At 44.8% G+C, this 14,107-nt stretch overlaps 1 protein-coding gene across 1 annotated transcript in view; it reads left to right on the forward strand.

Moving 5' to 3' along the window:
• LOC115465426 (zinc finger protein 2-like) overlaps positions 1 to 14,107 on the forward strand; it is a 31,385-nt gene that overhangs the window by 3,672 nt on the left and 13,606 nt on the right. The window contains exons 3-4 of the mRNA XM_030195879.1: positions 2,484 to 2,597; positions 13,015 to 13,122. Of these exons, the coding sequence (XP_030051739.1) occupies positions 2,484 to 2,597; positions 13,015 to 13,122 (222 nt within the window). The remainder of the gene's footprint in view (positions 1 to 2,483; positions 2,598 to 13,014; positions 13,123 to 14,107) is intronic.

Consider the following 14,107-nt stretch of genomic DNA (forward strand, 5'->3'; position numbering starts at 1 on the left):
ACTAGAACTTCTGTGTAAGGTAAGGGCATAACATGTCCACTGCACACTACTCAACCAGGGCTATGGAGTCCGAGTTGCAGTTAGTAAAGATATACTGATTTAAAGCCTAGTGTCAGTAGACATCAGTGGGACTGTTCTGCCCTCTCACTGGGCGTGATTGGCATTCATAGTAAACATAGTAACATAGTAAATGACGGCAGAAAAAGACCTGCACGGTCCATCCAGTCTGCCCTACAAGATAAACTCATATGTGCTACTTTTTGTGTATACCTTACCTTGATTTGCACCTGTCCTTTTCAGGGCACAGACCGTGTAAGTCTGCCCAGCACTATCCCCGCCTCCCAACCACCAGCCCCGTCTCCCACCACCGGCTCTGGCACAGCCTGTATAAGTCTTCCCAGCACTATCCCTGCTTCCTGCCACCGGCTCTGCCACCCAATCTCGGCTAAGCTCCTTAGGATCTATTCCTTCTGAACAGGATTCCTTTATGTTTATCAGTCTAAGCCAGAGTATAGAACATCACTATGAAAAGACTCTTGAACCAAAATCTTCTTTAATGCAGTAATAAAACAAGGAAAAATAACTCACAGTGCTGGACAAGAGTTTTGCCTTATAAACTGGGAGACTGTTCTCAACCAGCTCTCTCCATACAAAAGAGGCTGGGAGAAATTACAGCAACACACTGAAAAGTGATGCTGTTTATACTTTTACACTGGTGAAATCTTGAGAGTCACAATTGCTTGAAAAGATCATACAGCAGAATACAGCGTAGGCAGTTTCAGTTCACAGAGGCGACGTGCTGCAGACTAACTCTCCCGACCCGGTGGAGAGAGAAAGAGGGGGGACGTAGAGAAAAAGGCAAGCCAATAGAAAGAGTCCCATAAGATACAGGGAACAGGACATGTACTCGGAAAGAGCCTATCACAGGGAACTATAGGATTATGGGGATTTGTAGTTCAAGGGCACAACCCAACTCCCTGCTTCCATGCAAATGGGGGGCAGAACACGGACAGTAGAAAAATAGAGGAGTCAGAGTCGAAAGTTTGGTATACTGACTCCGCTTCCCTGTACTCAGCTATACAGTGCAATGGTTAACTCCTTCAAACAAGTATTACAAAGAAGTTTGCCACCTGCAAAGCCTTCACTACTACTACTACTATTTAGCATTTCTATAGCGCTACAAGGCATACGCAGCGCTGCACAAACATAGAAGAAAGACAGTCCCTGCTCAAAGAGCTTACAATCTAATAGACAAAAAATGAATAAAGTAAGCAAATCAAATCAATTAATGTGAACGGGAAGGAAGAGAGGAGGGTAGGTGAAGGCGAGTGGTTACAAGTGGTTACGAGTCAAAAGCAATGTTAAAGAGGTGGGCTTTCAGTCTAGATTTAAAGGTGGCCAAGGATGGGGCAAGACGTAGGGGCTCAGGAAGTTTATTCCAGGCGTAGGGTGCAGCGAGACAGAAGGCGCGAAGTCTGGATTTGGCAGTAGTGAAGAAGGGAACAGATAAGAAGGATTTATCCATGGAGCGGAGTGCATGGGAAGGGGTGTAGGGATGGACGAGTGTGGAGAGATACTGGGGAGCAGCAGAGTGAGTACATTTATAGGTTAGTAGAAGAAGTTTGAACAGGATGCGAAAACGGATAGGGAGCCAGTGAAGGGTCTTGAGTAGAGGGGTAGTATGAGTAAAGCGACCCTGGCGGAAGACGAGACGGGCAGCAGAGTTTTGAACCGATTGGAGAGGGGAGAGATGACTAAGTGGGAGGCCAGCAAGAAGCAGATTGCAGTAGTCTAAACGAGAGGTGACAAGGGTGTGGATGAGGGTTTTGGTAGGAGCACTCAGTCTGCTGCCCCTCACTACCTCTCTACCCTCATCTCCCCTTACGTTCCCGCCCGTAACCTCCGTTCACAGGATAAATCCCTCCTCTCAGTACCCTTCTCCACCACCGCCAACTCCAGGCTCCGCTCATTCTGCCTCGCCTCACCCTATGCTTGGAACAACCTTCCTGAACCCTTACGCCAAGCCCCCTCCCTGCCCGTCTTCAAGTCTTTGCTTAAAGCCCACCTCTTCAATGCTGCGTTCGGCACCTAACCCTTACCGTTCAGTGAATCCAGACTGCCCCAATTTGACTGCCCCTATCGGACCGACCGTTCACTTGTCTATTAGATTGTAAGCTCTTTGAGCAGGGACTGTCTCTCTTTGTTAAATTGTACAGCGCTGCGTAACCCTAGTAGCGCTCTAGAAATGTTAAGTAGTAGTAGTAGTAGAATTGACTGTACCAGAAAACCTCCAAGGTTTAATATTAATCATGTGGCAGGCCACATCTCCCTGTTCTCTCCAAACGTTGTCAGGCAAAATACACATCCCAAGATATGTATATATATATACTCTTAAACTGCTTCTTCAGATCAGGAAACAGATGGACCTCCCCAGGGATTCTACATACAAATTTAAACGTCATTTTCCTACTTCTTATTGACAGGTCATTCAATTCTTAATCCTGATGTTGTATTCAAGATTAAAAAGGAAGATGAGAAATATTTCATTCAACACTTGGAGCGGGAGGGAAAAGAAAACCCGAATGACCCCAGGATGAGTAAGTAAATGTTTTGGATACAAAAGGCTCTGCATTTTTAGATCACGTGGGTCACTGACATCAGACATTTGGAGGCCCTTTTACTGAAGCTTAGCGCATGCTAAATGCTGCATTTCCTATTTTGTACCTATACACTTTAAGCTTTTAATAAAAGGGCCCCTTGGAAACTTAAAATCCGTTTCCTAATTAATATTATCAGATCCTTGGTGAATCCTTCTAGATGTGTTTTCTCATCACAGGCCTTCCGATTGTAACATCTGTGTTCTCACTGAGTGATAAACAAGAGGAAGTTCTCTCTTTCACGGATCATCCTGAATCAGAGGCATCTGAACAGACTCATCCCTCTGTAATAAGTAAGTGTAAAATTTTTCCTCCACATCTTACTAAGGTCAGCTGGGACCATTAAGAGATTCAGTACTGGTAGGATAAGAGGCCATGTCTGGGAGGAGGGGTGGTTTGGATGGAATAGGCTGACAATGGAGACAGAGAGGCATTTGATGGAGGTGAATGTCTGGGGGGGGGGGGGGGGGTGAAATGAAGCCTGGAAACCCCTTCATCCTATAGTGTCATGGGTTTTGAAAAATCTGTATTTTTGAAAGGGCTGGATGGGAGTGGAGGCGCCTTTCCATGATTGCGGCAGAACAAGACTGATGAGAGCGGTACAGTTTGATTTAGAGTTTTTGTATTGCTATTGGGTTAGTGCAAATCACTGTACATATTACATGATTCTAAATGTAATGCAGCCCATTACATTTTTTGTTAATCTACTTTAAGTCTGCATTAAAGTTAGTGAAAACTGACCCAGACTGGCTTGTAAATTACATTAACGGTATCGTACATTTTCACTTCAAGACTTTGGTCCTTTAGGGATAAATTCAAGAAAGTGCACCAAAAATTGGGCCGGAAGGCGCTAATTCTGTAACAGCAATTGCGTATGTCATTGCCGGTATAGAATACTAGTGTAAATTGTCATTGTCGCACCGAACTTTAGACTCAAGCACTTTACACCAGCTCAATGGTTGGTGTAAATGAACTTGTCTAAATGTTGCAGTCGTGTGCATAAGTGATAGTACACTAATGTCTCGGTTATCCGACAGACACCCCAGTGACATCACTGTGTCATCGTTAAGAAGCACGGGGTTTCTCTTTCCGTTTTTTTTTTTTTTTTTTGGCATAGCACAGAGGGAAGTTTTGCACCTGAGACAATTAGTTTTGAACCCGGGGCCCTACTTTTAATGCAAAACAGCACCGTTGTTACCATTGTTTTCTTTATTATCCGACTTTTCACTTATCCAACAATGGGTCGGTCCCATTTACATTGGATAATTGAGACTTTACCGTATTCTATAACTTACACACACAGCGGCAAGACAGAACCCCTGACATGCCCATATATTTGCCTCCTTTGCAGTTAGGCGCTAGAATAGTTCTGTGAGGGAGTGAGTGGTATAGTGTCAGGTGTCTCCGAGAACACTCTCTCACTGATGCTGCAATTAAGCCACCTTATGGCAGGTGGCGCTAACCTACCATATGAGAGGCTACATCAGAGGGGCGGGACTCAGGCCGGGAGGTGGTTAAATGCCCTGGAACGGAGTAGACCAGAGAGGCCCTGAGGGAAGAGGTTTCAAGGAGCAAGATCCCAAATCAGAGGTCTCCTGGAGGAGAATTGGGAGTGAAGGATTCCTCCCAAGGTGTTGACTGGGCCTGCAGTACCTGTAGGGGAGACCCAGGGAAGTAAGGAGTAGCCCTGTTTCCAAGGATTACACCCGGGCATAGGCGCCGACTCTGTGGGTGCTCGAGCACCCCCAATATTTCACCCACCGGAAGTTCGTTCCCTCCCTCTGAGTTCCAGGGTCGTCCCTCACTTCAATTTCCAGGGTCGTCGTCCCTCGCTTCCTCCCTCCCTCCCTTCGAGGTCCAAGCCCCTCCCTCTGAATTTTAAAAGTCATCTTGACTTACCTCGTCGGGGTTACGGCGGTAGCAATGGTGAAAAGCGTGCAGGCTCGGCCCTTAATTCAGTTTTCCCTTCTCTCTCAGCTCTGGTCCCGCCCTTGCGGAAACAGGAAATGAGGGCGGGAACAGAGCTGAGAGAGAAGGGAAAACTGAATTAAGGGCCGAGCCTGCACGCTTTTTACCGCTGCTGCCGGCCGCCGTAACCCCGACGAGGTAAGTCAAGATGACTTTTAAAATTCGGAGGGAGGGACGACGGAAGGGGGGGGACCCTGAAACTGGGAGGGAGGGGGGATGAGGGGGGGAGGGGGATGGGGAGAGGGAGGGGGGACGAGGGGGAGGGGGGAATGCACCACCTGTAAAAAAAAAAAAAAAAAATTCAGCACTCCCAATCATTTTGAAAAGTTGGCTCCTATGCATCCGGGGGGGGGGGGGGGGGGGGGGGGGGGGTAAAGAGTAAATACCCAGGGGTTACAAGAGAAGGAACAGAAGACTGCAAAGGAAAAAGAGTGCATTTCCTTATTTGTGATGGCTCAAACCTGAGTGTCCTAATTAGAGCTAGGCCTGGATTTATGCATGAATGACTTAAACTATGCTGTAGTAGCCTGAGGACTGCTGAAGAGAGGAGAAGCCAATGTTAATGTGATTGTTGCCATGTTAAGCCCTGAGTCTGTGACAGAAACAGACTGCCATTTTGTTTGCCTGTTCAACAATAATCCTTTTGATTTACACTGCACCCTGACAGTGTCTGTGTGGCTCCCAGTCTGACAGCCAGCCACGCATATAACTTCAAATTAGTGCCAGTTTAGGTCCATTATTGATACTTAATGCTCATTAGCACCTAATTTAATAATTAGGCACATAACTGGCACTAGTCCAGTTGTTCCTAAACTGTGCATTGTTGGCACCCTGGGTTGCTGCAGCGAACTCACAAGGGAGCCGCTGCGGCATATTATAACATCCTTCCCCCCTTCAAAATTGTGGCATCCATGGAACAGTAGGCAGGGATGCCCAAGCCCCGTCAGCTGAAGTTGTCTGCTATCCAAGCCCTGAGCTCCTTGCTGCCTGAGGAAGTCGGCGGCTTACTTCAGCCGCCAGTGCTGGCACTCCTGCGCATGCTTAGTTCATGTTGAACTGAGGATCCACAGGAGTTCTGGCATTGGCGGCTGAAGTATGCCACCCACTTCCTCAGGCAGCATGGAGTCCAGGGCTCAGGCAGCAGACCACTTTAGCTGCAGGGTCTGGGCATCCCTGGCAGCAGAGGTAGGACTCCATGTTGCCGTCATCATCGCTGCCACCACTGGGGAGAGGGGGAGGGAAGACCTGAGAGGAAATGTGTATCCTAGGGACGCCATGAAAAAATGACAAACAGTGAGGGTGCTGTGAACCGAGAAAGCTTGGGAACCGCTGCAGTAGTCTGTAACGTGCACACACAATTTTGTTTTTTTCATTTGAAGCTTTTATTTTATGAAATTACAGCAACACATTGAACACAGCACCCAAAAGGGGTAACAATTACACAGTAAACATGTCCAGAAACCACTGCTTATAGAATTCAGCTGTTCATGTAAAGACCTCTGTAGCATTATAATCCCTATAAAAACAACTCCTCCCTCACCCCTTCTCCCACTGATTCCATGTTAATATATGTGGGAATTAAATGCTGGGAATAAAATTAATTCAGCCTGTGGCTGTAAGTTACTTAAAAACCATGGATGCTGGAGAGTGAATATCCACCCTTTAATGATTTAGCAGATTTGCAACTGGGGGGGGTCAGACAGAAGCTGATTTCTTATCTAAAGCAACTGAATGGAGAATAATCTGTGGCAAAAACAAAACAAAACTCTTGGTGACAGAAATTTCCATTATATTTATGCAGTAGCAGTATCTACAACAGAGCTGTTTGTAGCTCTTGAGAAAGAAGTTGCCCACCACAATATAAAAATATCAGGGTATTTCTAGAATGCATTTATTTGGATTTTGTTCACACCTTTTCAGTAGTAGCTCAAGGTGAGTTACTTTCAGGCACACTGGGTATTTGATCATTATCATTTGATTATGATCAGTACAGCAGCACCCCTCTTTTTATGGACTCTGTACTATGAAAGTGCCCATGAAAACAGCATAATTCTGAGCACTTTATAGGCTTTGTGGTAACTTTTTAAAGCATATTGTACTATCTTTTTCCTAAATAGGCTCCGACAATGTCAAGCCTGACATTTTAATCCGATTTCAACAAGAGGGATTTGGGACTGTGCTTCAGGTGTCTGAAGAAAGAGGAAATCTGATCACCACAGGCACATGTGAAAAACTGCACGAAGCATGTGATGAAGCTTGGATTAACACTAGTAATGAGGTGATATAAATTTTTCCTACCAAAAAGATGCATATTCTGGACCAGTCTTAGTGAGAATGAGATTACAATCACAGCCTCTGACTTCTTACCTTTTCTGTGTAGATAATATGTTTGTTCTATTTTCATTGGGGGTCAATATTCAAAGTGATTTTTTTTTCCACTTTAAATATTTTTATGAATGAAGCAACTTACAACATTCAAGACAATACAGATAATGCCAAGTTGTCCTAAAATATTGGACATCCATATAATAAAACAGAAAAGAACAAAACAACAACCCAGTCACCCTTATGGTGAAAATTGAACTATCAACTCCCAATCACTATAAACAAGGGTCTACACCCTCAGCTCTGTCCTACCTCCTTAAATTTGTTCAAGCATATAATTGCCTCACTTCCCCCTCTAGCCCTCCTCTTCAATATTCAAAGTGATTTAACGTAGCATAGCATATATGGAGGGACATTTTCGATATGATGTCTAAGTTCAAGTTTGGACATTTTGCTCAAAACATCCACAATTCAAGTGGGGAATATAGTCATTTTCGAAACAGAAAAACGTCTATTTTTTTTTAATGGCTATTTTCTAGATGTTTTTGTGCTCTGTGCGTTTATCTTTTTGGTCCAAGTGAAAAACGCACAAAATCAAGCCGTTGGGATGTAGGAGGAGCCATCATTTTTAGTAGACTGGCCACACAAACATCCCAGAAGAGCAGTGGGGCACCCTAGGGGACACTGCAGTGGACTTCACATAAAAGGTCCCAGGTACACATCTCACCATTGCTCCCTTATATTGTATAGTGAGCCCTACAAAACCCACCAAACATCTACTGTACCCAACTGTAGACCACTACAATAGCTCTTATGGCTGCAGGTGTCACCTATCAGTGGGTACAATAGGTTTTTTTTTTTTGGGGGGGGGGGAGGAGCTCTTTCCATCACAAGTGTAACAGGGTGGATTATGAGCCTGGGTCCCCTTCTCTACAGTCACTGCACCGACCACTAAGCTACTCCAGGGACCTGCTTGCTGCTCTGATACTACTGGCTATAACATCTGAGGCTGTCATAGAGGCTGTTATGTACTGTTTGGGGGGTGGGAGGGGACCAGTGACCACTGGGGGAGTAAGGGGGTGTCATTCCTTTATTCCTCCAGTGGTTATCTGGTCATTTAGAGAGCTTTTTGTGGCTTATTCATTCTAAAGATGTGAAGCGGCTGTTCACGCTTTCCAAAAATACTAGGACTAGGGGGCATGTGATGAAGCTTCAATGTAGTAAATTTAAAACGAATCGGAGAAAATATTTCTTCACTCAACGTGTAATTAAACTCTGGAGTTCGTTGCCAGAGAACGTGGTAAAGGTGGTTAGCTTAGCGGAGTTTTAAAAAGGTTTGGACGGCTTCCTAAAGGAAAAGTCCATAGGCCGTTTTTAAATGGACTTGGGGAAAATCCACTATTTCTGGGATAAGCAGTATAAAATGTTTTGTACATTTTGGGGATCTTGCCGGGTATTTGTGACCTGGATTGGCCACTGTTGGAAACAGAATGCTGGGCTCGATGGACCTTTGGCCTTTCCTAGTATGGCAATACTTATGTAAGACAGGTCTAGCTCAAAACGTCTTAGTTTTAGTCCTGGACATTTTTGTTTTGTGATAGCAAGCAAAAAGCAGACCAAAGATATAGGAGTGCAGCACCTCCCTCACCAATAGAGAAAGATTCACCTTCTCACTAAGAAGGTGAATCTGCTTTGTTGGTGAGGAAGTGCTGCAGTGTATTTGGAGACATTATAACTATTAGGAAAAGTTGGGTATTTTCCCCTATAGGTTCTAACCCCTGACACAGGGTGAAACGTGGCCATGTCGGATATTTGTACTAATAAATTTGCCCAGCACTCCTATATCCTTGGTCTGCTTTTTACTTGCTGTCAAGTTGGTGTGCAGATCATCGCCTCTCTATGTTGGTTGCCGGTTTTTGTTTTGTTCCCTTATGACTGAAAAACATCCAGGTCTTAGGAATACCCAAATCCCACCATTAACACGCCCCCCCCCCCCCCCCCCCCCGACATACTCCCTTGAGATCTGGATGCACTGCAGACGAACAGCATAGAAAAAGTTTGCAAAATGTGTTTCAAAAATACTGATTTGGATGTTTTTTTGTGAGGAAAAACGTCCAAATGCTGCTTTGTGCCACTTTTTAGATGGTTTTTCTCTTTTGAAAATGAGCCCCATCGTAAGTTATGTTGCTATTTGTAGAACGGTGCTTAGGCGCCTTGTTAGCAATCATGAAGGTATGTGCACACATATGTACCTAATTGCTAGTATTTTAGACATCTGTGCATGCAAGGGGCATGTAAATTTAGAACACTTAGATCAGCCATTCCCGGCCAAGTACTCTGGGCACACCTAGTCCTATCGGGTTTTCAGAATATCCACAATGAGTATGCATGAGTTAGATTTGCATGCAATTGAGGCAGTACAGAATCTATCTCATGCATATTCATTGTGGATATCTTGAAAACCCGATGGGACTAGGTGTGCCCCGAGGACTGGATTGGAAATGGCTGACCTAGATTACAGATTTTGCCTTTTTAGTGCCTAGTTCTTCCATTCTGAAGGGATTTGCATTGGCCAACTGTAAAATCTAAGACAGTATTTTAGAGGCTAGAAGAGAAATATGCAGATCACCAGTAAAATTTGCACTTTAAAAATTTGCATTGCACAGAGCAATATGATTTTGATTAAATTGAGGATGAGGTTTTCTTTTATGCCTATGAGGTAACCACCCATGAAACCTATCACATTAAGGGTGAAGGTGGGGCTCTGAGACTTTTTCCTCCCTCATTTTTTAAATCCTGGCTTTGTGTATTTAAGTTAGTCTTTTAGTTTATTGGCTTGACACTTAATTTTGTAATTCTATAACGGACAGTTTCATTGATGACTACATTTAAAGTGTCACACACTATATAAATGTCTGTCTGATTTTTAAGATAGTTTGTGTATTATGTGTTACTGATTTGAATTGTTTGGTGAGTGATTATCTTCCTTCTAGAACTCTTTGTTCTTTCTTTCAGGGGTTGTTGACTTTTCCTAGTAGCACTGTAGTATGGAAAACTTCCATAGGACTGCGTAGTTTTCAGTATAAGGACCCCAACTCAGTGGCGTAGCAAGGGCAGGGTGGTGGGGGCGGTCCGCCCCGGGTGTCAACGGGTGGTGGGGTGCTCCGTCCACCCCCCCCCCCGGCGCAGCGCCTCTCACTCCCCCCGACAGTCCCCACCTGCCTACCAGCTGAGCTCCGCCGGCACCTCCAATCTGCAGCGCTGCTGACTTTAAATGAAGAAAACCGTCTCGTCGTTGGCCCTTCACTACTGAGTCCCGCCCTCTGATATAACTTCCTATTTCCTCGAGGGCGGGACTCAGTAGTGAAAGGCCAACGACGAGACGGTTTTCTTCATTTAAAGTCAGCAGCACTGCAGATTGGAGGTGCCGGCCGGAGCTCAGCTGGTAGGCAGGTGGGGACTGTCGGGGGGAGTGAGAGGCGCTGCACCGGGGGGGGGGGGGGTTAGGGTCCACACCAGGGGGGTGCAGACGCCAGGGGGGGTGCCGTTCCACGCCGGGGGGGCGCCGTGTTGCACTGCACCCAGGGGGGGTGCGTGCAGCGGCGATCCGCCCCAGGTGTCAGCCAAGGACGGAATGCCACTGTTCGCTTAGACACTGCAACTTGCTTCTCACAGGTTTCCCACTAAGCCATCTCTCTCCCCTTCAATCTGTTCAGAACTCTGCTGCACGACTTATATTCCGCCAGTGTCGCTAAGCTCATATTAGCCCTCTCCTCAAGTCACTTCATTGGCTCCCTATCTGTTTCTGCATACTGTTCAAACTCCTTTTATTGACTTACAAGTGCATTCACTCTGCAGCTCCTCAGTACCTCTGCACTCTTATCTCTCCCTAAATTCTTCCCGGGAACTTCATTCACTGGGTAAATCTCTCTTGTCTGTACCCTTCTCCACTGCAAACTCCAGATTCCGTTCCTTTTATCTTGCTACACCATATGCCTGGAATAGACTTCCTGAATCAGTACGTCAAACTCCAGCTCTGGCCGTCTTCAAATCTAGGCTAAAAGCCCACCTTTTTAAGACTGCTTTTAACTCCTAACTCCTATTCACTTGTTCAGTACCATGTCAGTTTTATAATTCCCACCTTAAGTAATTCCCTTATCCATTATTTATCCTGTTTGTCTGTCTTGATTAGATTGTAAGCTCTGTCAAGCAGGGACTGTCTCTTACATGTTCAGTGTACAGCACTGCGTATGTCTAGTAGCGCTAAGAAATGATAAGCAGTAGTATTACTAACTGTTTACTCTTGGAGTTGCAGTGTGTGATAGATTTCTTGACTTGCTATAAAAAAGATAAAGGCTTGGATGTTTACTTCTGCTTACTCATGATATTTTATTTTGAATGATTTTCTGTTATTGTTTGTTTTTATGTTAACTCATGTATGTTTAAACCAAGTATGCAGATAGGCAGATGTACATTTCAGTAATAGAAATTAAATGAAAAAAATAATGAAACTTTGACTTACTACTACTACTACTACTACTTAACATTTCTAGAGCGCTACTAGGGTTACGCAGCGCTGTACAAATTAACAAATAAGGACGGTCCCTGCTAAGAAGAGCTTACAATCTAAAGGACGAAATGTCAAGTTGGGTAGATGAGATTTCCTGAGAAGAGATGTAGTGATTAGGTGCCGAAGGCGACATTGAAGAGGTGGGCTTTGAGCAATGACTTAAGGTGTAGTTTTTGCTGTTCCAGGCATCGGCCACATTCGAGGACGTCGCTGCTTATTTCTTGGAAGTGGAGTGGAACATTCTGGGAGAGTGGCAGAAGGAGCTTTACAAGAAGGTCATCAAGGATGTTCATGACATCCTCATGTCACGAGGTAGATATGTCCTACTCTGTCATCTACTGCACGGTCTCATTATGGAATCAATGGTATAAAAATGACAGGTACCATAGGCATCTGAAATTTTTAACCTGGCTTTCTAATGCCATTCCATATTCAACAGGAGCAAGTGAAAGACACCATTTCTGCAGGCTCTGCAAAAGATGCTGCTCTGTGGTGTAAGATAAAATGTATGCGTGAGAACATAAGGAGGTTTTACACAAGACTAGCTGGAGTCTCTCTCCCTTTTCTTTATAAAATAATTTGGTGCAGAAGACCAGAGAGAAAATTTACCTCTCAGATTTCACACTAGAACATACACTTGCACACCAGTTGCGTGGCTAATTTGGCTCTGAGGCCCCCGGTTTGGCTCCCCTGCCAGTTGAAGCATTTATCTGTCCCGCGCTGGTCTCGCACTTGCCTCCTCTCCTGTTTCCAGTCGTACCGTGCATGCTCTCGTTTTAATGAAACTGAGCATGCTCACACATGCTCAGTTTCATTAAAACAAGCGTGCAGTGTATGGCGCGCTGAAAACAGGAGAGGAAGCAAGTGCGAGACCAGCGCGGGATAGGTAAACGCTTCAGCTGGCTGGGGTTGGGGACCCCCACCAGCAAAGGTACCTGGCGGCAGCGGCGGGGGTGGAAGCGGTGGGGGAGGGAGGCTCTTAAACCCCCTCCCCCTACTTTGGGCTCTTAACCCCCCACCACCACCACCACTTTCGGCAAACCCCCTCCTGCCAAGGTCTGGCTACGCCCCTGTCACACACACACTGCTCCATCAAAACAGGAAACGGACAGAACCTTCCCAGGAATTCTACAAATACAATGTAAATGTCATTTTCCTACTTCTTATTGACAGGTTATGCAATTGTTAATCCTGATGTTATATTCAAGATTAGAAAAGAAGATGAGAAATATTTCACTCAACACTTTGAGTGGGAGGGAAAAGAAAACCCAAATAACTCCACCAAGAGTAAGTAGATGTTTTTGGATTTCAAGGGATTTGCATTTTCATATCACAGGAGATGGGCCACTAACATCAAACGTTTGGGGGACCTCTTTTACTAAGGCGTGCTAGTGTTTTTTGCCCGCGCTAAGCCTTGGAGACTTAAAATTCATTTCCTGATTTTAAATTATCTGATCCTTAGTGAATCCTTCTAGACATGTTTTCTCATCACAGGCCTTCCGATTGTAACGTCTGTGTTCTCACTGAGTGTTAAACAAGAGGAAGATCTCCCCTTCATGGATCATCCTGAATCAGAGACCTCCGAACATCCTTCTGTAACCAGTAAGTATAAAATTCCTCTTGCACATCTTTACTAAGGTCAGTTGAGACCACTTAAGAATTCATTGGTGGGATAAGAGGCCATTGACCTTTCTTACCTCCCACTGTCTGTTTCCCTACTTTGGATGCAATAGGCTGCCATTGAGGTGGGTAATTGGCAAAAGTCTTCCTTCTAGACTGTCATAGGCTTGAGAAATCTGCATTGTTCAAAGGGGCTGGTGGCAGTGAAGAGAGTTCTCCACTGTTGCAAGGGAACACGGCTGATGAACGTGGTGTAGTTTGACTTATGTATTGGTAACAGGAGAATGCAAATCACAGTACGTAATACAGTTTACAGTAATGCATTGTAATATTAATGGACTTATTTTTATGAGTTTCCCTGCAATACAGCTTATTAAATATTTTGTCCATCTTCTTTAACTCTGCATTAAAGTTAATTAGAATTGACGCAGACTGCCATGCTAAATTACATTAATTGTATCATACATGTTTAATATGTATTAATGTTCCTGTTAGCTTTAATTTACTTCAGTACATTAATCCCTGAGTGTGTGCCCAGTTATGAAAGATTATAAGATGAATTGATCAAAGAGTAGGCCCCAGTGTTGTCCTCACTAATAAGAGATGCTCAGGGCCCCATGTGTAAAGAGAGGTATTTTCTACCGTGGGATTCGGTGTGTGCCAAATTCGGAATTACCACATGGCTCACGCGCTAGCGCCGAATTGGCGCACATTGTGTACACGTAGGCCCTCCTGCTCCTTTGTGAAAGGGCCCCATAGTTACTTGATGCTAGATCCTACTGTTGAAGTCACCACCCAAAACAGGTCTAGGTGTTGTCTTGGACAATACATTGAAATCTTCTGCTCGGTGTGCAGCAGCGGCCAAAAAAGCAAACAGAATGCTAGGAATTATTAGGAAAGAGAGAGAAAATAAGACAAAGAATGTTTTAGTGTCCCTATATCGCTTCATGATGTGACTTCACCTTGA

The sequence above is a fragment of the Microcaecilia unicolor genome, chromosome 3 (genome assembly GCF_901765095.1).
Source record: "Microcaecilia unicolor chromosome 3, aMicUni1.1, whole genome shotgun sequence".
NCBI classification, from domain to species: Eukaryota; Metazoa; Chordata; class Amphibia; order Gymnophiona; family Siphonopidae; genus Microcaecilia; species Microcaecilia unicolor.